General features: G+C 34.7%; 1 protein-coding gene across 1 annotated transcript in view; it reads left to right on the top strand.

The window, feature by feature from the left end:
* EIF3E (eukaryotic translation initiation factor 3 subunit E) overlaps positions 1 to 24270 on the top strand; it is a 50890-nt gene that overhangs the window by 14219 nt on the left and 12401 nt on the right. Inside the window, exons 6-10 of the mRNA XM_030863096.2 lie at positions 3972 to 4097; positions 4773 to 4897; positions 18150 to 18276; positions 19105 to 19206; positions 20507 to 20616. Coding sequence (XP_030718956.1) covers positions 3972 to 4097; positions 4773 to 4897; positions 18150 to 18276; positions 19105 to 19206; positions 20507 to 20616 — 590 coding nt within the window. The remainder of the gene's footprint in view (positions 1 to 3971; positions 4098 to 4772; positions 4898 to 18149; positions 18277 to 19104; positions 19207 to 20506; positions 20617 to 24270) is intronic.

The following is a 24270-nucleotide window of genomic DNA, read 5'->3' as shown; positions in this document are numbered from 1 at the left end:
AGATTTCAGTTTATTTCCAAGTTTGATTTGAAAAAAAAAATATCCCATTTGTAAACGAATTCTTACTTTACAGTTTAGCTGTGGTTAGCTTGCAAGTGCATTGAAGGTAATGGGTGATGCTAAATTTGTAGCAGCTTATCAGAAAATTCCATCAGTTTTACTTTGAATATTATGAAGGATTTAGGAGAGCAAAAGTTGATTACTTTGGAAATGTAAACAGCTTAGACGAGGATTGTAAAATCAGAAGCCTGATATGATTACAGGTACATGAAAAGAGTTGGTTATTCATATCATTTGTTAATGCTGGGAGTGAATTTTGAGAATGAAGATTTAGTGTCATGTTAGAGTTCTAGCACAGTAAATTTATTGTTGCTGGTCAGTGAGTGAATGTGCCATTTTGCTAAGACATGGAAACTTAAGGTAACTGCTGGAAATCCAGATATTGAAACTCTTCTAGCATATCCACCCTTGAAAGCAGATTGGTATGAAGAGCCAACTGTAATGACATGGACTTGAGCCAGAGTAGTATGCATGAATCTTTTGGGGATTAAAAAACTTGCTACACTGCTGCAAAAAGCTTTTATCCTAACACATGTAACATATTTTAGTTTTAATAGTATTATTATGTTTATGTAGTATGGTTTCATAATTAGTCTGAAAATTTCTGCATGTGATAGGTATATACTTAAAAGTTTGCAGAGTTTTTATATTTACTTTTGTAAAATACAAAGATCTAATTAAGTTTCCTGTCTTAAAAAATTCTGGGTTGATCTTAAGCTTTTACATTGCCTAGCAGATCTTATGATGGAACTCAAATGATGTTTAAGTGATTGAATACCATGGTCTGGATACAAAATTAATGTTTTACGTTAAGAGCAGTCAAAATGTAGTGATTGGATAGTGTTCAGAAATTAGGTGCAGTTCATTGTAGTTTTTGTCCCATCTTGTGCCACAGAACAATTGAGTTACGTGGGAGTTGGTTACTTCATGTTGGCATATTGATAAAGGCTAACTAAGCTAAGTTTAAAAATGGATTATTTACTTTTGATTAAGATAGACACCACTAATGAAATCTTGTTAATAGCAAAGATAAAAATCCTGTTTTGGATTTGGGATAAATAATGTCAATGTTTTTGCTTATTAGTTATTTAATTTTACTTTTTTGCAAATGGCCTGTTTTCATTTCTTTTCTGGTGGTTGATTATTCTTTTAAATCTATGGTTAGGGAAACATAAGCTATGAAAGAACCATTGTAACTATGATCTGAGATTAGAATTTGACTCTCTGAGTGACCTATTGTAGGTTAGTGTTGTATAAATTAAAGCTGTATGACCCTAGAATCTACTTTTATTTTTAAAAGACTTCATGGCTTTTAGAATACACCAAGTGCTTAAATGCACCCTATTTGATTGTGAAGCTTCTTTGAATCATGCTCTAAGAAATGCATTAATTTGAATTGAAATGGTGGGGCAGATTTGTTAGGAATTTTTGAACACTTTTGTTTTAAAAGTTATTAATTTATAACTGTATTGTAATTATTTTGTTAAAATTTGCCCTCACTGTGGCCTTTGGTCTGGCTCCAAAATATAACCCCTCTCCTCATCCAGCAGCTATTTGAAATAAAAGTGATTTTAAGATGCTAGGACTGTTGTTGGTGATCATATTTGTGTGTGTGTGTTTCACTCAGAATTTAAAGTTTATCTACTGTAAGTACTTGCCGTTCGATTTAAAGGTACTTTCCCTTGACTCAAGAAAGCTTGAGTAATGATGATTTGGTGAAGTTTTAGGCTCTTGACTGAAGGTTTGGATCTGATGTACTCTGATAATGTCACTGTAAAAGACATCTATTTCATATCGATTCTCAGATATATTTTTATCCCACTTTAACATCTAAAATTAGGACGTGTCCTGAATTGACCTAAAATAATATACCATAAAATTGATGACATCTTAGATTCAGTGAAATATTAGTACTTAGATTTCTTTGTAAGGATAAAACGTTTTATCCTTTGTAATTTGAACAATAATTTTATAGATTTTTATGTAAGGTTTTTTTGATTTCGGTGAGTTTTGACAAATGCACATACCTGTACAACTACCACCAAATCAAGATAAAGAATATTTCTGTTACCCAGAAAGACCCCTTGTTCCCCTTTGCAGTCATACCTCATCTCTGGTTCATCCATTGGTCTGCTTTCCATCCCTGTAGATTAGTTTTGTCTGTTCTAGAATTTCATGTAAGTGGAATGATATATGTAAGCTTGTGCCTGGCTTATTTTGACTAGCAAGTTTTTTGAGATTCGTTTATATTATTGTATGTATCAGAAGTTTGATTCTTTCCATTGCTGACCAGTATTCCATTCTATGAATATACTGCAGTTTATTCATCTATTGATAAACATTTGGATTACTTCTGGGTTTTGTCTATTTCAAATAAAGACATGAATATTCATATACAAGTTTCTTGTGGACACACATTGTAATAATAATAAGAACTAGTGATTTCATGGTTATGTTACAAATTTTAATTTGCAAATTTAGTCTCTACTATTTGCCTGTTCTGAGAGTTTGCTAAAGTGTTTTCCTGTACATTTGAATTAATTACTGACATCAAAGGAAGAATTTCAGTATAGGCAGAGTCTGACTTAGGTATGATTTTGATCCTCATAGTTTAGGCAACCTATAATACTCTGATATAATCATTTCTATTCTCACTATCATTGTGGTAATGACTCACATTTCCCAAGTTTTTATCATGTGTCAGATGATGTTGTAATCTTTTTACATGTATTATGTAATTTAAGTCATACAACAACTGAGGTGGCTTCTGTTACTAGCCCCATTTTATAGATGAGGAAGCTAAAGCACAGATGGTTCAGCTGCTTATAGTAAGTGGTAGAGCCAGAATTATTGGTGGTTGGATTTCCAGTCCTGCCCATATGATTTTATTTAACTTGTAATTATAATATGTACCAATAGTACTTTACAATTAATAGTACCATGTAAGTGCTTCAGTGAAAAATTCAAAATTTCAGCTTGGGGTATAGAAATGTTTTCTCCCTCCAGTACCCTCACTTGCTTCTGCTGCTTTAGCACAGTTCAGAGTCATTATATCCACTTTCTTTGCCTTGTTTTGAGAGTCCTGCTTTACTTGTTTTTGTTATTAGCCTAGTCCTTATAGGTGTTTGGGTTTATGACCCACTTGCATCAATGGCAAGAAGAGATAGAGTGACCCTCATTCCTCCTTTTTTGTAGGGTTAAGACTGCAGTATGAAATTTTATAGCTTTTATGATTAGAAGTATAATTTTCAACAAATTATGCTCTCCGTGCATCAGGTCCCCTCTTTAAAATAGGGATAAAAATCATTATTTACCTTCCAGGGTTTTAGGGTTATATAAGAAAATGAACTTCTGTTTCTCAGTACATATTCCTTTGATAATTATTAATGTTATTAACCAGTAGACCTGCTTTTTTTTCTCTCTATGACCTCTTCCATTTATATCATAATTTGGAAGTTTTTTTGTTCTGGAAATAATTTTTCTAAATTTTAGATGAGACACTCAATTCTTGATTTTCACATCTTCACTCCAGGAATTTTTAGCAACAAATTGCCTCTGAATCTAACTTTGTTTGCAAAGTTTTGAGTCCCTAAAATTTGATTAATTGTGTATAAATGGTCTGAAATGGGTTACACGAAAACACTGGTGCTGTATCCTAGTTTTAAGTTATTTATCTTCTGATCTAGACTGACTATCAAAGACCTGAGTATTTTTAGTAAATCAAGTTAAATGAAATCTATTTGAATCAGCTTAACCAGTGTGATCCAAATAAGGGCTTATATAACTGGAGTTTGGGGAAGAGTGCTATAGACCTTTTAGTAGGCCCGAGGGATATGTAGGGTATAAAATATACATTATCTTTTTTTCCTCCAGAGTATTCAGAATATAATTAATTATGATTGCTTAAACAGGTTCCAGCAACAGATAGAAATGCTTTGAGTTCACTCTGGGGAAAACTGGCCTCTGAAATCTTAATGCAGAATTGGGATGCAGCCATGGAAGACCTTACACGGCTAAAAGAGACCATAGATAATAATGTGAGTTACACTTTTTCAGGGTGATTTTCTGAAATTTCTATGTATCCTTCATACTTCCTGATAAGGAGAACACTGTGTACTTTAAAAAGGAAGGAGGAAAAGGAGGGAGACTAAACTAAAATGTTGACCTGATATAAAAATCACAGTGGATTAGTGGCTTGATTAGTTTTACTGAATCTCCTTGAAGGAAGCTGTCAAACTTCTTTTGGCTCTTAGAGAAAATAACTCAGTTTTCATTTTTCTTAGAGCTGTGGTGCCTCTTTGATCTGTTCCAGTGGAAATGACATAATACTCTTAGTGCCACCCATTATTGAAAGTCTAATGCAGAAGATGACAGTTTTCATCTACTATTAATGTCTAATAAAACTTATTACGAAGTGTTTAATTTAGTCCTTGCTTATGAAATGTTTTCTGAGATATGTATAACTTGGAGCCTCTGTAAAAATGGCTTAGTGGACATTGTTGAATCTGTCTCTGAGAACAGGGAAATTTTGAATGTCAGGGGTCATGCAGAGAGTAGAGTGGTCTGGGGGATTGGACTTTGATCATAATGATCACTGTGCATGCTTTAGAAGGTTCTCATTTAAAATAAAATTCTGAGATCAGGCATGTTTATTCCCTTTCATCTTTTTCATATATTAATATTTCCTATGTATACCTTTTTTAATCCTTTAGTCTGTGAGTTCTCCACTTCAGTCTCTTCAGCAGCGAACATGGCTCATTCATTGGTCTCTGTTTGTTTTCTTCAATCACCCTAAAGGGCGTGATAACATTATTGATCTCTTCCTTTACCAGCCACAGTAAGTTATTTCACTGTATAGTTTTGACTTTAATTATATGAAATCAAATAGGATTTTTAAAATTTAAAATGTACTTCTCTCTAACATTTGAATTTGTTGTCACATTTTTTCCCCTCTTCATGTGGTAGATTTGCTTGTTAATTGAAAAAGCTTACATGTAACTCTTAAGTAAATTATTTGATAAAAGTATACTCTTAAGCCCTTTAAAGTGCTATTTAAGTTTGGTCCCTGGGCCAGCAGCATCAGTATAATGCAGAGTCTCAGGCCTTATTCTAGAAGAACTAAATCAGAATCTTCAACGTAAGAAGAACCCAGGTAATTCATGTATACATTAAAGCTTTAGAATTAAGGCTCTAGGCCATATTATTTGGAAGGAATCTACACATTCCAAGAGAATTCCTTTTATATCTTCTTTGTTCCATCATCCAGCTTTTGGTGATAAGAAATTCACTGCTTTATGAACTAGACTGTTCTACTGTTAGCTAGAAATCATTTTTTAAAAGTTATTCTTCCATTTGAGGTCAATGCCTCTGAATATTCTATTATTTCTTATTTGGTTGGAGCAACAGAAAACTAGACTGCTTTATGAAAATACTTCAGATACTTGAAGATAATTTTCCTTATTTTTCTTTCCTTCAGGCTAAATATCTCTAGTTTTATTAAGTAATGTAGTTTGTCACATTCTTTAGTATTTTGACTGCTGTTCTTAGGTAACCACCAGTTTATCCACAGCTTTTTAAAAATCTGGATCTTTAAAATTGAAAGCTTATTCTAGGATTGTTATCTAAGCTTTATAGATTACAGTGGCAATATTAGCTCCTATGACCAGTACATATACTTACATTAATTTAGCCCAAAATTGCATTCTTGGTATGACTTATTGACTGCATTGTTGGTTAAGTCTCACATAACACTTTGAGCCATATTTTTGTTATTTTTAACTCAATTTAAGATGGAGATCCTAATACATTTCAGTTGATATCTGCTTATTGTCTGTCAAATTAAGATTTTAACATTTTTTTCGAAAATGCATATTTAATTTACAGAAGTATAGTTTAGGAATAGATGGTGTAATACCCATCTAATAGAAAATCAATGAACATTGAACAGTGTATTTTTAAATTTCTTTGTAATTTTTTAAGTCTTGAAAATAAGGTAATAATACGTTAGCGATATTTTTATATAAGTTGATGAAATATAATCATCTAAACTGAGTCACATGAATAAACATGTTCTTTAAATACTCCGTGTAGTAAGATTTTTGAGACTATAAAATATTTGACCTATTCAGTTAAGTTGTTAACGTAATCATCTGAACTTTAAATTTAAGAGAAATGAAGTTATTGGTGGCGATACAGATGAAAAATATTTGCCAACCAAGAATTGCCAGTGATTTTTAAATGTAGAAATGGAGGGGTTTTGTGTTTTTTTTTGATGTGGACCATTTTTTAAAGTCTTTATTGAATTTGTTACAATACTTTTGTGTTTTTGGCCACGAGGCATGTGGGATCTTAGCTCCCCAACCAGGGATTGAACCCACACCCCTGCATTGGAAGTGTTAGCTACTGGATCACCAGGGAAGTCCCAGGGAGCCATTTTTAAATGGTTTAAATTGTGTTTTCTGCATTAAATGCTAAATGTTTGCCTGAATCTGTCAAATAGAAGCACTTTTATCAGAAATATGCTTGGCTTATTTTTTGTATTAACATTACAATTTCAGTATTAATGTATTTAGTTAGTATTTGCATGACACGCAGGTCCAATTTGTTAAAACTGAACACAGGCAAAGAAGTTTTCGTAATAGGAAATTATTTCGGTCTTCCCTTGAAAAAACAAAACTACATGGCATTAAGTGAGGTAGAAGATGGTGATTCCAGCATTAAATTTTAAATGTAAATTATAAGAGATAAGATTTTGTAATTTACATGGTATTATAGTTATTTCTTCTTTTATTAGAGATGTTCAAGTATGCCTTCTAGATTCACATTATTCACTAATGTGAACATAAAAGCTTCATTCTGTCTGAGCTGTTGTTCCTCCTTTATTGAAGAAACCCTATTTTGTGGGAAATCTAAAAATTTTAAAGCTATATGTTTTACTGTTTGCTGGATGCTATGATAGATTGTAATCTGGAAAGTTATATATAAGTTGTAGTCCATATGTTGCATTAAGTAAAAAGCTCTTGGGAAAGGTTAAAAAAGAAAAGCCACTGTGTACTAAAGTAAGATCCTACAAGGGTGGTATTATTTTGTTCTGGCTTTTGGTATAGGAAGCATGCAACTTTATTTTTACAGTATCCTAGGGGTTGATTTGTGAAGAACAAAGCTGAACCAACCTCAAAAAGACTGAGTATAAAACCAGAATGCCATCATTATTTGCAATGAGAAGTGCTTAGAGGACTAAGTACATGAAACATGACCAGATTGTTCTGACCCTATAGGTTTAATACATAGGAAGCTGTAGAATACAGAAGATTCCTTTATGAATATTTGGAATCAGAATAGAAAATTAATTTATGTGACTGGAATGTTTCATGGCACCATCAGATTAAGCATCGGGTTAACATTTCCATTTCCACAATAGGAATATCCTTGTCATAAGGACCAGATCATGAACATTTTTTGACATGTTATGTCACCCTAAACATTTGGATGGGCATTTCCAAGATTTGCTTTTTACTTCTCTTTTTATGATTCCATTTCATATCAGTATCTCTCACTTTGTTCCTATCTTCCTTCCCTGTCCCCCTATGTTGATTTAAATATGTTAGTATTTTGTATCAAGTTCTTCTCAAGTCTTCCTGATCTGGTAGTTTTCTCTTACTAAATTGATTAATCTCTCTCTGCTCTGGTGCATTGTTTATTTAATCCTCTGAGGGCCGTCTTATTTCTGTTATACTCTGATTCTTGAGAAGTACCTTTTTCATGCACCCTTTGGGCAATCATTATATTTTAGAAGAGGCTTTTTTATTTGTGATACTGACAGTTGCAATCTTATGCAGTAGTTGAGACATACCAATAATGGATGAATCTGGAGTACCCAGAAAAATGATTGGTAAAACATTGCAAGAAATTTGGGGATGTTGGTGAATATAAAATAGTTACATACCTATCTTTAATGTTAAACTATCCGTGCATCTTATGAAAAGAGATGTTTGATGAGAATTTCAAACTCAAGAATTAAGGGTATATTTCTCAATATTTATGGAGATTAATCGAACATGCATTCAGGAGATTAAAAGTAACATTATTATGTAGTATTTTGCCTCCCTCCTGAATAATACAGCCTGTACGATTGCCTTATGAGTTGATTGATATCCCTAGAATCATGGCTGGGAGTAAGAGCCTTCCCTGAATGAGCAGGTTTGACTCAAACATTGGATACTGTAATAGTTGGCTCTAATCTTGATATCTAGTAGGTGGGTTAAGGATCGATAAGGACAGCTCTTCTTGAACTCAGTCATAGGAATCCCTAGGCATTGGCTTTCCATGCTACTGCTTACAGGTAGACTCACTCTGCTGAAATTTTTTTTTTGATAAATTTATTTATTTATTTATGACTGCATTGGGTCTTTGTTGCTGCGTGCAGGCTTTCTCTAGTCGCGACGAGCGGGGGCTATTCTTCATTGTGGTGCATGGGCTTCTCATTGCGGTGGCTTCTCTTGCTGCGGAGCATGGGCTGTAGGCACGCAGGCTCAGTAGTTGTGGCTCGCGGACTCTAGAGCACAGGCTCAGCAGTTGTGGCTCACAGGCTTAGTTGCTCCACGGCATGTGGGATCTTCCCGCACCAGGGCTCTAATCCGTGTCCCCTGCATTGGCAGGCAGATTCTTAACCACTGCGCCACCAGGGAAGCCTTCTGCTGTAGTTTTTGCAGTTACATATGTATCCAGAAAGGAACATTAAATTCAACTGATTTTTTAAAAATATTTTTAAGTAATGAAAGGAAGTATACAAACAAGGAAAGTGAAAATATTCAAGCCCACTGTAAAAATTCTATAATACAAATAAGGGGGAAACAGTATGGATTAATCCCTGACAACCTTATGGCTTATATGAAATCAAAACAATATATTTAATTCGTTAGTAGAATCATTTATTATAGATATTAGAAATAGAAAGGTAGTTCAGTTGAGATTGCAGAAAATTTTGTTAAAGATAAAAAATCAAACTTTTATAAAGGAAAACAATGCAAAAAAGTAGATTTGTTTTTTAAATTTTAAAGTAAGATAAAGGTTCATGGTCATAGAAATATAATTAAAATAACAACTTAGAATTAAGACAGTTAATTATCAAGCTGTATTCTACAAGTAGGCTTAATGCCTTCATTTGCATTTCCATGGTTCATATGCAAAAAAGACAATACTTTATGCCATTAAAAATCTCTGAATAAATTTTTAAAACTAGAAATTTTATAGCATGTACTTTCCGGACACAAAACAGTAAAACTAGGAGTTATTAAAAGTTTTATAAGTAACTGAATCAAAGAAGAGATTAAATGTTGATAATTATGAAATACCTGCCAAAGCAGCACTCAGAAATTAATTCATAGCTTTGAGTACTTGTTCAACTTTTAAAACCTTGAGTAAAAAGTACAGAAAAATGGAACAAAGGCACTGAAAATAAAATTAGTAATATATTAGTAAATGTTGAAATTACTAACTTTGGAGCATTAAAAGAACTAGGTGTACATGGGGAGATATTCTGCATCCAATTTTGTGAGGCAAATAGGACTAGCCCTATTAGAACATTCAGTAAGATCCTCTTACCCCCTCCAAGACCCAAATCAGATATACACAGTGAGGAGAAGAAACATTGGATGTTGAGAAGAAAATAATACTGACATCAGAATTATCTTTGGCAATATTATTGTTACTGGTGAATGGTTCTTAAACTTTTTAGTCTTGAAACTCTTACACTATCAAGAGTTTTTGAGTGTAGTTTTGTATGTGTTGGCTAAATTTATTGATATATATACTGTATTAGAAATTAAGAAATTCTAAAATATATTTATTAATTGACAAATAGTAAATTGATTATAGTTATATATATTCTTATGAAAAATAACTTTAAAAAACCAAATTTAGTGATGAGTGGCATTGTTTTACATTTTTGCAGACCTTTACATTTCTGGCTTAATTGACAGCTAGATTTTCGTGTTTTTTTTCATATCTGATTTTCATTCAGTCTGTTGTGATATGTCATTTTGTTTGAAGGATAAGAAGAAAACCAAGCCTCACACATACATGTAGTTGGGAAAGAGAGGTGTTTTACTAGCCTTTTCAGATAATTGTGAATATCCTTTTTTGATCATACACCAGAACTCAACAAGTAGTAATTTCTTAAAAGGTACTGAAATGTGGGATTTGAAACCATATCATTCAGTTTTTTGGATTCTAAACTATACTAGAATTCTAAACTATATTGGTTGATTTTGCAATTTAAATGGATCTTTTACCCATGCATGATTTTTTGACCGTATGCATTGATTGTTTGGGAAATACTGGTTCAGGGAGTTATGCAGGTATTCCAACATATACAGCACCATTATACAACACCAAAAAAATCACATTCATTAATTTCACTACTAAACCCATTAGAAAAGGCTTTTCAAAAAGTATTGGATAATAGTCAAACTCTTGATGACAGATACAGATTTTCCAAAATTTCACCCTTTTTTTGAAAACTGATTTTTATCATTTGTTTTTATTGAAGGATAGGCTCAACTTTATTATCTGGAAAATGTCTGCCAAATACTCAAGTCTGAATGGCTTTGGTTTGACTGTCACTCCTTCAAGTAAAAATAGTGTTCTATGAGAAAAGCAGCTGGTTCACCTTGCAACTCAATCATTGAACATGTACTTTTCCTTAAGACAACCATGACACTGTAGTGTACAGCAGAAGATCTTTTACACACTTCCCATTTTAGTCATACAGAATATTAAAAAGCTAAGTATGCACGGGTTGAAATTTTTGAAAATTAATAATTTGTACTGCCTAATCAAAGATATAGTTGAAATTGGCTTTTTTTTAAACTGTAAGAGTTTGGTTATTAATAACAGTGACTATTATAGTATGATGTCACTACCGTGGTTTGTGCTAAGGTACCAGATGATTTCATTTTTTGTTTACAGTTCAGTGATTTTTAGTTACTTTACCAAGTGGTGCAGCCATCACCATAAGTCAATTTTTGAACATTTTCATCCTCACAATAAGAACCCTGATGCCATTTGGACTATTTTTTTTTAAACAGAAGTAGCTTGTTCGCAAAATGTGAAAAAGAAAACTCAGTAGTATTACAGTTTTAAAATTTCACCAAAATACGGTGCTTACCATTTTCACTTGCCATAGGGTCAGGTTGCCATCGTATTTTCTTCCTCATTAGTAATGTCTTAATGACTTACTCTGGTTTTTGCTTGATTCTAACTTTTTTCGCGTGAGAATACACCCAGTTGGCTTGACAGATCATTGTTTCAGCCATTTTCCTAGGTTGCATATTCTTTAAGTAGAATAGCTTCTAGTAAGTGTGTAATTTGCATTTGTATGTCTACAGTCAGTATGCATTTTTTGGTTGTCTCTGATAGGTAGTAGGTATTAATGGAGAAAGTATCATATTTTTCTGTTTTTAATTTCCAGTAGCACAGGAATACAATTTAATGTGGTTCATTGAGTGTATGTTAAATTGATAGTTTATATAGATTGTGATTTCAGGCTTTTTTTAAAATACGAAAGTACTGTTGAGATAATTTATACTTTTGTCCTTGAAGTGAAAGTTTAGATGCCAGTGCAGGTTAAGTCTCTTACATCATATATATTATCATTTCTGCCATAATTTATTCTGAATCCAAAATGGAGATGATTTACACATTTGAAAAATGTTGAACTTTTAAATGTAATATAATATGTAAGATAAAGTATCAAGTGTAAGCTAGAACAGTGTTCGTAGGCTATTAGAGATGAGGCTTTGCCACCAAATGTAGATGCTATTAGGGAGAAGAATGCATTTGTAATACAATGCCCTAGTTACTCTCCAGTTGTAAAAAGAAAGATTCAAAGTTCAGTTAGCAAAAGAATGTTTAATTTGTTTTCTAAATAAAGATATCATAAATATCCTAAGAAATTTCAAGTTTTACTGTTAACAGTCAACTAGATCGTGTCTAGAATTTGTCCTGATTTACCCTCTGCCTTTATTTTTCCTAAATTTTCTAATTGTTCCTGATAAGAAAACTTTTTCATGCAGGTGTTTTACCTGCTTTAGCTCAGGATGATCTCTAAAAATCCATCCTCTGCAGTTCTACTAAGTCTTGCCTTTTTGATTTTTTAAGCCTTTCTGGAAGTACCTTTCCCTTTTTTGTACCAATTCAAAGCCTGCCTGTTTTTCAAGCTCCAGCTCAGGTTTACTTCTACATGAGGTCCTGTATATTGTGCCTACCTTATATTGATAATTTGGAATTTAATTATTTACTGTCTTTTTTAAAAAACTTATAATTGCCTTATCTCCCCAACTAGATTATAAGCATATTTGAGAGCAGAATTTTTATTCTTTATGTCCTTATAGTATCCCCCATATAATACTTAAATATTTTTTATTTGGTGGCATATTTTGTCTTATCCTTTGATTTCTAAATGTTCTGACTTACCATTAGAAAATATTGTAGAAAAAACTTCCATAAAATTGTACAATTAGAGCAGGGCTGTGCTAGAGGAAAAATAAACATTTTTACTTAACCATCATGAAATTACACTTCCAGACACAGTAAATACTGAAGCTCTTGTTTAAAGGAAAAATTTTTTAAGTTAGATTTCAAAAATAGGGGAGGTATAGCCTCCTTTCTTGCCTAATTTATAATCCAAACAAATAACATAACAAGTAGTTTAAGAACCTACTTAGCTAAATACAGATGTATTATGCATGCTAAACACACTGTAAATATATAACACTTACCAGTGAGACCTCGAGAAGTTAGAGTCCAGTGAAGATGAAAATTGATTTGACTTTAAAATTTTGATTGTTAGAGATGAAAGGAGATGGATGATAACAAAGAGAAGTAGAACAAAAGAGTACAATGGTTATGTACAGGCTGTTAAATAACTATATCTGTGGTTTTGCTTTTGTTCGAACTAAATATATAATTACGGATCCTACAAGAGTGTGAAGTAAGGTAACGTCCCCAGAATCACCCTTAATCCCCACTCCCTTCCTTTATATATTGATCTATATACATAACATACATACATACATACATAGGAAGGATCACTTCTGCCCTAGCATGTTTCGAAGTCAGCCATGGTAATGCTGTATACCAGGAGTCTGCAAACTGTGGACCATGGGCTAAAACGTCTTGTGGCCCACTGCCTTTTTTCTTATGGCCTGCAATCTAAGAATGGCTTTTACATTTTAAATGGTTGGGGAAAATAATGAAAAGAAAAATATTTTGCAATGTGATAATTATATGCCATTACAGTTTTAGTGTCCATAAATTTTTATTGGAACACACATTTATATATGGATATATCTACACACACGCACACACACACATCTTTGGCTGCTTTTGGATTGTAATGGCAGAGTTGAATTGTTGTGACAGAGATCATATATTATTGCACTCTCCCTGCCTCACTCTGCTACTCAGTGCTCTTTGAATCCCAGTGACGCTGCCCTTGTACCTGGACAAAGTTTCAAGTGCCATGTGTATCACTATACTGCAACATTTTACTTCTTTTAGAAAAGTGGACTCAAATGTGCTTAAATGTTTTTTTTAATAAATGTATTAATTTATTTATTTTTGGCTGCGTTGGGTCTTTGTTGCTGTGCGCAGGCTTTCTCTAGTTGCAGCAAGTGGAGGCTACCCTTGCAGTGCACGGGCTTCTCATTGTGGTGACTTCTCTTGTTGCATGGTACGGGCTCTAGGTGCGTGGGCTTCAGTAGTTGTAGCTCATGGGCTCTAGAGCGCAGGCTCAGTAGTTGTGGTCACTGGCTTAGTTGCTCCGTGGCATGTGGGATCTTCCCTGACCAGGGCTCAAACTTGTGTCCCCTGCATTGGCAGGAGGATTCTTAACCACTGTGCTACCAGCGAAGTACCAAATGTGCATAAATTTTAAGGCACAGTGCAGTGGGAATTATTTTGTTTCAAATTAGAAAGCAAAGCATTGAACTGACAATGTAGATATGCTAAGAGAATACAGTATACATCTACATAACCAGACTGTAAGCACTCATTACAATATTCCCAACTGATTACAAAGCAACTGTCAGAAAAATTAGGAAATTTAAAACAGAAGATCTCATCACAGCAGAATTTCCTCACAAAAATTAATGAAAATGAGGCTTCAACCAAAGTAAGTTTCTGAGCGGCTCTTTTGTTAACCAGGTAAGGAAAGCCATTTACCAGTGGTGATTTTGTTAAATTCTGTTCAGTTGCAGTAGCCAAAGAAATATGTCCAGAAAAAATGAACTTGTTTAAAACTTTTAGCCTTTTGGTGAGAACAGCTCCTCAGAATTGAAAATGTTGGGAGCAGCATCAGTAGTCAATTAAAATATAAAGTATATGATTTTTAGTGGTTTTCCTGGGCTCTTGATGAGTTGAGAGATGTTTACCAATATGGCTAGTTGTTGGCTTGAGGAGTCAGTGATGGATTTGAAGTGACTGAAGAACATGCCTCTATGAATAGTCTGGAACAACTACAGGTGAAAATGTTTTCAAAATTGAGGAAACACTAATTTAGCACAGCCTGAAGTGGAATCTGCTAAGATGTGTTAAAACTTTTGATGGCAAATATGTGTGGAGGAGAAAAATGCTTATTAGTTGAACAGATTTACAAAGCTTGTGAAAATGTGAGGTGTTCAAAGCCTATAGTTACCCATTGCATTGTTCATTTCCAGGTACTTTGTGGGGAAAATTCTTGAATCCATGGTATATTACTGAACCATTCGTGTCAACAGTGAACTTCATTTGCTATTGTGGACTTAACTGTTGTCAGTCCATGAATTTTTGTCAGATCAATAGAATATCTTGATTTTTCCTGCTACCACAGTGATAGGATGGCTTTGCAGTGGCAAAGTTTTGTTGTGACTTTTTTGAGGTTGGAGCAAGACTGAAATTTTCCTGAACAAAAAATTGCCCTCAACCACTATTATCAAGCCATGAATGGCTCTGGACGTTAAGCTATACACTTGATAATGTTTCTGAATTCAACCTAAAATTACAAATCAGAACAGTACTTATATGCAAAACTTATACTCTGGTAGTCACTTTGATAATGCCTAACATAGCATAAATCCTATGTCCAGCTGCTTTATACATTTTCCATTCTTTCAAGAGTTAAAAGAAGAAATGAGACTCTCATTCCCACACGTTTGTAGTGGACACGTTTTTTGGGCTCAAGTTACAATTCCAGAAAGTTTTAGACCTCATTGTAAGCATTGGGTTGGCCAAGAAGTTCATTCGAGTTTTTTTGTAAGATCTTACAGAAAAACTGAACCTTTTTGCCAACCCAATACAAAGGAAATTTCTGTATTTGAAAATTCATTTAACTGTGCAATTGAAACAGAAGCAATTTATCTGTAGTGTAATGATATGCTAAAAGGCAGTATCAAAAGAACTTAACAGAATTCTGTAAAAGCCTTCCATAAAAGCCTTCCAAGTGATAAATATGCTCAATTAAAATCTTATCAATTGATATCAGAGGTCAAATATGTAAAATCTCGTTACAGATCAGCATTAACAGATAAACATTTGCAATAAATTTTAGTGATAGGGATCTCTAACTTTGAACACAGTTAAGCAAAGTTACCCTATTAAAGGAATTTTATTCTTCTCATTAGTAGACCTGAATTATAAAAAATTATAGTCAACTATTACATTTTGCATTTCGTCAGTAAAATATTTTGGAAATTTGTTTTCTTGTTACTTAGGTTATTTAGGTACCTGATTAATATTCTCAGTCTTGCCTCTCAACCTGCGAACCTAAAATATTCATTATCTGCTCTTTACAAAAATTTTGCTAACCCCTACCATATACTCACATAAGAGAGATGATTTTTTAAGGAAATCATTCTCCAATAAAAACAGTGAAGTTGGGGCTTCCCTGGTGGCGCAGTGGTTGAGAGTCCGCCTGCCGATGCGGGGGACGCGGGTTCATGCCCCGGTCCGGGAGGATCCCACATGCCGCGGAGCGGCTGGGCCCGTGAGCCATGGCCGCTGGGCCTGCGCGTCCGGAGCCTGTGCTCCGCAACGGAACAGTGAGAGGCCCACGTACCGCAAAAAAAAAAAAAAAAAACAGTGAAGTTACACGTGGTGCAATGATACAGAGAAAGGATAAGTAAAAATAAATGTTTAAGATCATATAAAATAAACTTACAATTTTTTATTTTGTATGGAAAAATCTATGAATGAGTTTCATAAATGCCTACTAAAATTACCTACTTCAAAACTGATGAAGAACACCAGTCATGCTCTGCTGTACATGATGTCTCTGATAAGAATATTGAGGCAATCACTTGTACTGAGTGAACATTGCATTTAAAATTTTCTTCCTAAAACTCAGGCTTAATTTTTCAGATAATGAAACTTTTAGCTGATTTGTGTAGTTATCTTTTCTTAGAAATTGTTTTATTCTTAAGTGAGTGTTGATTATTTTTATACCTTACCTTTTTTAGAGGAAATTTAGGGAGGGCTAAGTGGGACTAGATTTTATTTAAGTGTTAGGTTACTATCAGATTCTAGGGTCCTCTAAAGAGTTCAGACAGCATTTTATGGGGAATCTGCAATATGACAAAGTATAAAGATTTATTAACATTACAGTCTGGGAGAACTTGGAAGATAAGGTATCTGAGCTGGACCTTGAAGGATGGCTAGAATTTAGGCCTTTAGAGGGATGTGTTTGGAAGAGCAGTCCATATGGAGTGAGTTTTAAGAAGTGAGGGAAGCAAGAGGCAGTCGGTGGTGTGGTGGGAGATGCATCTGGATGGGTACTTTGGGACTTGAAGATTTAACTAAGAGAAATGGACTTTATTGACAAATGTTTCCAAGCTTGGCATAGTACCTGGTGCTCAGAGGTTCTTACTGGATAAAAATTGGGGAGCTATATAAGGAAATTGAGCAGGAGAAATACAGGATAAACACTGAATGACAGAGGGTAACCAGCTGGGGATCATCAAAATAGTTTCCAGTCTTTCATCTCCTGAAATTATTTTTTTAATTCTTTGTGTTGAGTGCCTGATTCTCTAATTGAGTAGTGTTTTTTTGCACATAGGTTTTCACACATTTGTTCTTCTAGGGAAATGAAATCTTTTGAAACAGAATGACAGCATGTATAAGGGCCTTGCAAAATCCTCTTATTCAACAATGGTAATAGGATTATTTACCTCTTAAGTGAGTCTGTCATCTCACTCCAAATTGGGAAATACCAGCTGGCATTCTCATCATTTAGACTTTTTCTTGGAGGAGATGGCCCTTACAGCAGGGGTCTCCAACTCCCAGTCTGCAGACTGGTACCCGTCCTCGGCCTGTTAGGAACCGGGCTGCACAGCAGGCGGTGAGCGGTGGGCAAGCAAGCAAAGCTTCATCTGCCACTCCCCATCACTCCCGATCGCTTGCACGCTCGCATTACCGCCTGAACCCTCCCCACCATCGAGCACATTACTACCTGAACCACACCAACTCCCCCCCCGCCGCCCTCCCATGGAAAAATTGTCTTCCACAGAACTGGTCCCTGGTGCCAAAAAGGTTGTGAACCGCTGCTTTATAGTATCCATTCTTAAGTTTTTGCAATCCTAGTTTTCTGAAACAGTGCAATCTAATGGGCTGCTCAAGTGTTTTATTTTTATTCTTTTATAACTTAATTTTTTTAATATTTGGCTGCATTGAGTCTTCTTTGTTGCGCACGGGCTTTCTCTAGTTGCGGCGAGTGGGGGCTACTCTTCGTTGCAGTGCGCGGGCTTCTCATTGTGGTGGCTTCTCTAGTTGTGGAGCACGGGCTCTGGGCGCGCAGGCTTCAGTAGTTGTGGCACATGGGCTCACTAGTTGTGGCTCGCAGGCTCAGTAGTTGTGGCACATGGGCTTAGTTGCTCCACAGCATGTGGGATCTTCCCAGCCAGGGCTCGAACCTGTGTCCCCTGCATTGGCAGGCGGATTCTTAACCACTGCAGCACCAGGGGAGCCCCAAGTGTTTTTTTTTAAATCACAGGTGATTATAGATCTAAAAAAACTGGGTAAGTGATTAATATTAAGTAACTTTTATATTTTTACCTTAGGTATCTTAATGCAATTCAGACAATGTGTCCACATATTCTCCGCTATTTGACCACAGCAGTCATAACAAACAAAGATGTCCGAAAACGCCGGCAAGTGCTAAAAGATCTGGTCAAAGTTATTCAACAGGTAAAAACTAAAATCTGTTGATTTTTAAAATGTGCCTAAACTTTAAGTCTAACCTCTTTTTCTGAAAAAGTAGGACTCTTAGTTCTTAAGGTAAAAATGTTTAAAAATAGGAGGGAAGTATACATGAAGAGAAAAGAGCCCAAGAACCCCAAATGGGCATATACTACTTTTAAGTTCATGATATACTTATGGTAGATGTGGTATGAATGAATACTACTCTCTGCTAGTTAGATACTTACTATGCATTGTGTATTAGTGTTGCTCTTATTGCAAAGGGTGAAGGAGATCTGGAGCTTGGAACTTTTTGTTGGAAGGTCATTACCTACATAGTTCCAGAGTAGTGATCTTTACATAGAATATAATTTTAATAGTCCCCAAGTTGTACAAAAGCTATAGCCCTACTGATTGATTTTTAGTGAATTTCTTAGCAGTAACTATGGGTTAAAAAAGAACTTAAACATTTATTTGATCTAAGAATAATTTAAGTACAAAAAGACAGTTTTATCCTGAAAGATATGAATACCCTTTTACTTGGAGAAGTTCATCACTGTTTATTAACTAAGGGAGACTTTTGGCAGTAGAGGAATTTGAAAGCTTTTGGAATGGTTCTAGGATGAGAATTTAGAGAACTTGGTCTGGAAGGCATTATAAGGTTAAGGTGTGGCCTGCAATCAGGATATGAGCAATTGCTTTGAGAAGATAATACTAGGTAATTTGTTAGAAATTCATGGTAAGGGAGGAGAAAATAGGAAGATTGGGCTATTCTGGGGACGGTCTACTAAACAGTGTTGAATCAGATCCAACTTAACCTTTGACTTAATTTTACAGGAGTCTTACACATATAAAGACCCAATTACAGAGTTTGTTGAATGCTTATATGTTAACTTTGACTTTGATGGGGCTCAGAAAAAGCTAAGGGAATGTGAATCAGTAAGTACAAATTTTTACTTACAAATTAATAATATTCTTAAAATTTTGAATATTATAAAAGTTAACCTTGCAGGGTTTTATTAAAGTGATTATATCAGAAATGTTTATTAATCTTAATATGCAGATTATTTAGAAATGTGCTGGGTTGAAGACATTTTCAATCTTATTGCCTGAGTCTATCCCTTTTGTTAGGACAGTTGGTTAAAACATGGGGGCTTTATAAATTCACACATGTCTTATCCTGAATGAGTAAATATGTGAAATATTTTATATGTATGGGCAAGATTATATGGAATTTTCCATCACAGCTGTAATTCCAGTGTGTTACGTAAGCAGGCCTATCTTCAGAATTTTTCTCATGATTGTATTTATCATTTGCTATAAATCAGTCAAGCTAAGAGTGTGAATTTTTTAACGACAACGTCTTCTGTTAGTTGGTAGAAACTAAGGTTCTGTAAGAGCAACTGAAAGAGTTAGATTTACGGGTTTTTTTGGAATAACTTAGTTTGCAAGTTTTGAGAAACTAAGAATTTACCTGTTTAAGGCATTTACCAAATCTACAAGTTACTAGCTGTCAGTTTCATTTTTGAACCCAGATATTAGCACAAAAATTGGAAGAGTTTGTTGAAGGACTTAAGATCTTATTTGTCTAAGGAAAAGGAAATTATGTAAGTATACCTTTAGAGGTGATTTTCAAACATTGGACAAAATTAGAATCCAGTTTAATAACTTGTGTACTTGCAGTGAAATGTGACATTGTTATTTAAATATTGGTGTATATTGTAATACTAAGTATCTAGGCCTTGCCAAGGCAGTGGGGCACTTGGTTGCTATTCTTGAAGTTAGAATATTCCCTTCTAAGTATAATACCATCTGTGGAATAGGTGCCACCCTTTGAATTTTTTTCTTTTGTAGATTTTCAAGTCTACTTACTATCACAAAAATATGCATATCTTTAGTCCATTTGTAACTATCTTAAATAGCTGGAAATATGTTATCTATAGAACATTAATGTAGGATAGAGACAGGACAAAGCTGCTTTGTCACAAGATTGCTCAAGTCATCAATGGAACAAGGAAACAGTGCAGTTCTTAGCTCTTTTTCCTGTAGCATTCGTTTACTTCTTGGTTAAATTGTTAGAGACTTGAATATAGTGTTCTAGAAAGTGCTGTGGTGTACAACTTGTGATAGATGAGAGAATTATAGTGAATGGAATAATGAGTAAAGCACAAAAAGTATTTGTGACAAATTTTTCAAAATTGCTTGTCAGCACCGTTTTTTCTTTTTCTTACATGCATAGGTGCTAGTGAATGATTTCTTCTTGGTGGCTTGTCTTGAGGATTTCATTGAAAATGCCCGTCTCTTCATATTTGAGACTTTTTGTCGCATCCATCAATGTATCAGCATTAAGTAAGAGCACTCTGATTTGATTTGTATTTTCTACTTCTAAATTCCTGTAAATTTTCATTTATTGTAAAGTTATACTTAATAGGATTCCAGTTAATTGGATTTTTATTTTATTTCTCTTTGCTTTAGAAGAAAAAGGAAACATTGTCCTAGTAATTTATTAAAAATCCTAGCTTTTGTTTGAATTCCGGGGCGCTACAGTCCTTCTTTATCTTTTTTAGTTTCCATGTGTGTGGGAAAGCATGAATTTTGAAAATGATAACTTCAAGGCAGTATTATGATTGTCAGTTACCTTTTTAAAGAGTTACCTTTTAAAATAATACTATTATACCATTACGTAGGGAGAAAAGAGCAGTGACCAGTTTTAGAATGGTTTTTAACAGGGGTTCAAATAAGGAGTTAGTCCTTAGTAAATTGGAAATGCTGTTGAAAAGACCACATTTGGTAATCATTTCAGTTAATTGAATTTGTTTTATTTAATTATATATTTGAATTCTCATATAGTAAACTCTTGTGACATTGTAAAATGTTGAAACATGGAAAAATTATGGTGAATTTCAGTTGGAATTTTCTCTTGTGTGAGGAAATTATTAGGAAAAAATTGTGAAACTTACATAACCTATTAGAAACTAATTTTACATATTAGAATTTGAAAAATAACAGTGCCCTTTGGCCACAGATGAAGTCGAACGGTAAATGCTCCTTAATGTTTAAAAACTAAGCTACTTTAATGTTTGCCTCTTAGGAATTGTATGTAGACCAAAGTTTTTCTTTAGTGCCATTCGTTTTTGCTAAGGCATCCATACTTGCTTGCCTAATTTTAGTGGATTGTCATTGAAGTGGTTACTTACTCAGAGTTAGAATTACAGTGTGAGTGTGAGGCTTTTTCTATGGTAGTTGAAGCCTTGACCTGTTTTAGTAGTACTTTAGCTAGCAGACATATAATTTTACAAATCTGATTCTCTTAAAGAATACATGGCAATTCCTAAAATGTCATTCGTTGTGAAATGCAATATTATGTATATGAGTATACATATTTATGTATACATATATGCAGATAAAATAAGAGCCCCTTCACCTGGTTTAGCCTGTACCTCTATTCAGCTTTCCTCCTGACTCTATGGAATCATACGACTCTGACTCTGGAAACCCAATTTTACAAAACACTGATTCAGTACAACTCCTTTGTTTTGTAACTCCCTGTTTATAGCTGAGAAACTGAAGGCTCAGAGACATTAAGCAGCTTAGGGCTTATTTAATGAAAGAGGCTGAGCTAATAGCTCTCTGACATTCATTGTCTTCACCCTCATTAGAAATTCTTTCTTTTTCATTGTGAGCAATTGATATTTTTAGAAACAGCAGATTTAGACTAATTTGTCATTAGTTTATCACTTGAGCCAGAGGATAAAGATGGAAACCATAAGACAGTGTTTAATTTTTTTGTGCAAAATCTGTAGAATTTTGATTTTTATTTTACAAAGAGATTCCCTGAAGCAACTGCGAACTTTCTGAGTCAGATTTTCTGTGTATGCTATGCTATGCTGTGTAATAAATAGGGCTACTATGCTGTTCCATTTAGGGTGATAATTCCAAAGCACATCAGGATTGAGAACCATTGCATCAGGTCACCAGTTTTTCTTAGGCACATAATTACAGCCTGCTAGGGTAATGAAGTGAAAAACCAGTGATTTAATATTTTTAGTATATAATGAATTAAGAAGGTAGAGGCAGAGCATAAAGTATAGCTTCATGTGAACAAAGAAATAATTCTTTTTAGAGTAACAGTGAGATCTCAGGTTGTAAGGTTTATGGGGTGATAGTGGAGAGTATGTGGCCAATAGGCTCAGTCCAGGGGGCTACGCTTCTTCATGTTTTTTTAAAATTATTTATTTATTTATTTATTTATGGCTGTGTTGGATCTTCGTTTCTGTGCGAGGGCTTTCTCTAGTTGCGGCGAGCGGGGGCCACTCTTCATCGCGGTGCGCGGGCCTCTCACTGTAGTGGCCTCTCTTGTTGCGGAGCACAAGCTCCAGACGCTCAGGCTCAGTAGTTGTGGCTCACGGGGCTAGTTGATCCGCGGCATGTGGGATCTTCCCAGACCAGGGCTCGAACCCGTGTCCCCTGCATTGGCAGGCAGGTTCTCAACCACTGCCCCTCCAGGGAAGCCCCCTTCATGTTTTTAGAGCTGCTTTAATGGGTTAGGAATATGGCTGAAAATTATGTTAAGCATCTAAGTTGGGCTTTTATAAGTACAACAAATGTCTTAATTCAGACCCCAAGGACTTGGAATCCATAATAATGACCAAAATAGCTAATGTTTACCTTCAAACAATCCATAGAAAAAATTATTGTTCTCTAGTCCAGAGGTTTTTAAACCTAGCTGTACATCAGAATCATCTGGAGAACTTAAAAAACCACCAACAACTTAAACTTAAGAAGAATAGATTTTCTGGCTTTACCCCAGACCTTCTGAATCAGAATCTCTGGGATCAAGGCTTGAGAATTTGGTTTAAAACTTCCCAGGTCCAACCCCCCAAAAATGAAGCATTCTCAGAGTGGGGAGGGGGAGATCTCAGCATCTGTATTTTTCAAAGCTCCTCTAAGTAACTCTGATGCAAAACTTCTTTTTTTAAATTACGCTTCTTATTTTGAGATGATAATAGATTCACCTTGAGTTGTAAGAAATAATGAAGAGATCCCCTATGCCCTTTACACAGTTTCCTTCAATGGTAACATTTTGTAAGCCATAGTAAAATATCACAGCCATCATTATTGTTGTTGATATATTCAGATACAGAACATTTCTGTCACCACAAGGATTCCTCAAATTGCTCTTTTATAGCCATACCCACTTCCCTCCCACCTCTCTTTAACCCCTGGCAACTACTCATCTGTTCTCCATTTCTGTAATTTTGTCATTTCAAGAATGTGCAAAATTTTTAAAAGATAGTGTTCAGTTTTCTTTTTTTTAATATGATTTGCTTTTATTTATTTTTGGCTGCGTTGGGTCTTTATTTAAATTTAAATATTTATTTAAAGATTTAATTTAAATAAATTTATTTATTTATTTAAATAATAAACATTATTTATTTAAATAATAAATATCATTTATTTATTTTTGGCTGTGTTGCTGTATGCGGGGGCTTTCTCTAATTGTGGCGAGCAAGGGCTACTCTTCGTTGCGGTGCGCAGGCTTCTCATTGCGGTGGGGCTTCTCTTGTTGCAGAGCACGGGCTCTAGGTGCACGGGCTTCAGTAGTTGTGGCACATGGGCTCAGTAGTTGTGGCCCGCGGGGCTCTAGAGCGCAGACTCAGTAGTTGTGGCGCATGGGCTTTGTTGCTCCGCGGCATGTGGGATCTTCCCAGATCAGGGCTCGAACCCGTGTCCCCTGCATTGGCAGGCAGATTTTTAACCACTGTGCCACCAGGGAAGCCCAGTGTTCAGCTTTCTAAAGAGGATAAATACATATGATATACATTAAGATATAATTAGTTAAGAGCAGTGTAACTAGTACAGTTGTTGAAGAAGAAAATATTACAGATGTGAATGAGTGCCTCTTGGAGCATAGCCTTAGAGCTTAAAATCCAGAGGAAGAAACAGATATTAAATAAAGGTAAGATTACAAATTATGATAGGCATTTTGAAGAAAAATACAGA

Source organism: Globicephala melas, chromosome 17, assembly GCF_963455315.2.
Source record: "Globicephala melas chromosome 17, mGloMel1.2, whole genome shotgun sequence".
NCBI lineage: Eukaryota > Metazoa > Chordata > Mammalia > Artiodactyla > Delphinidae > Globicephala > Globicephala melas.
This window is presented reverse-complemented; position numbering and strand designations above follow the sequence as displayed.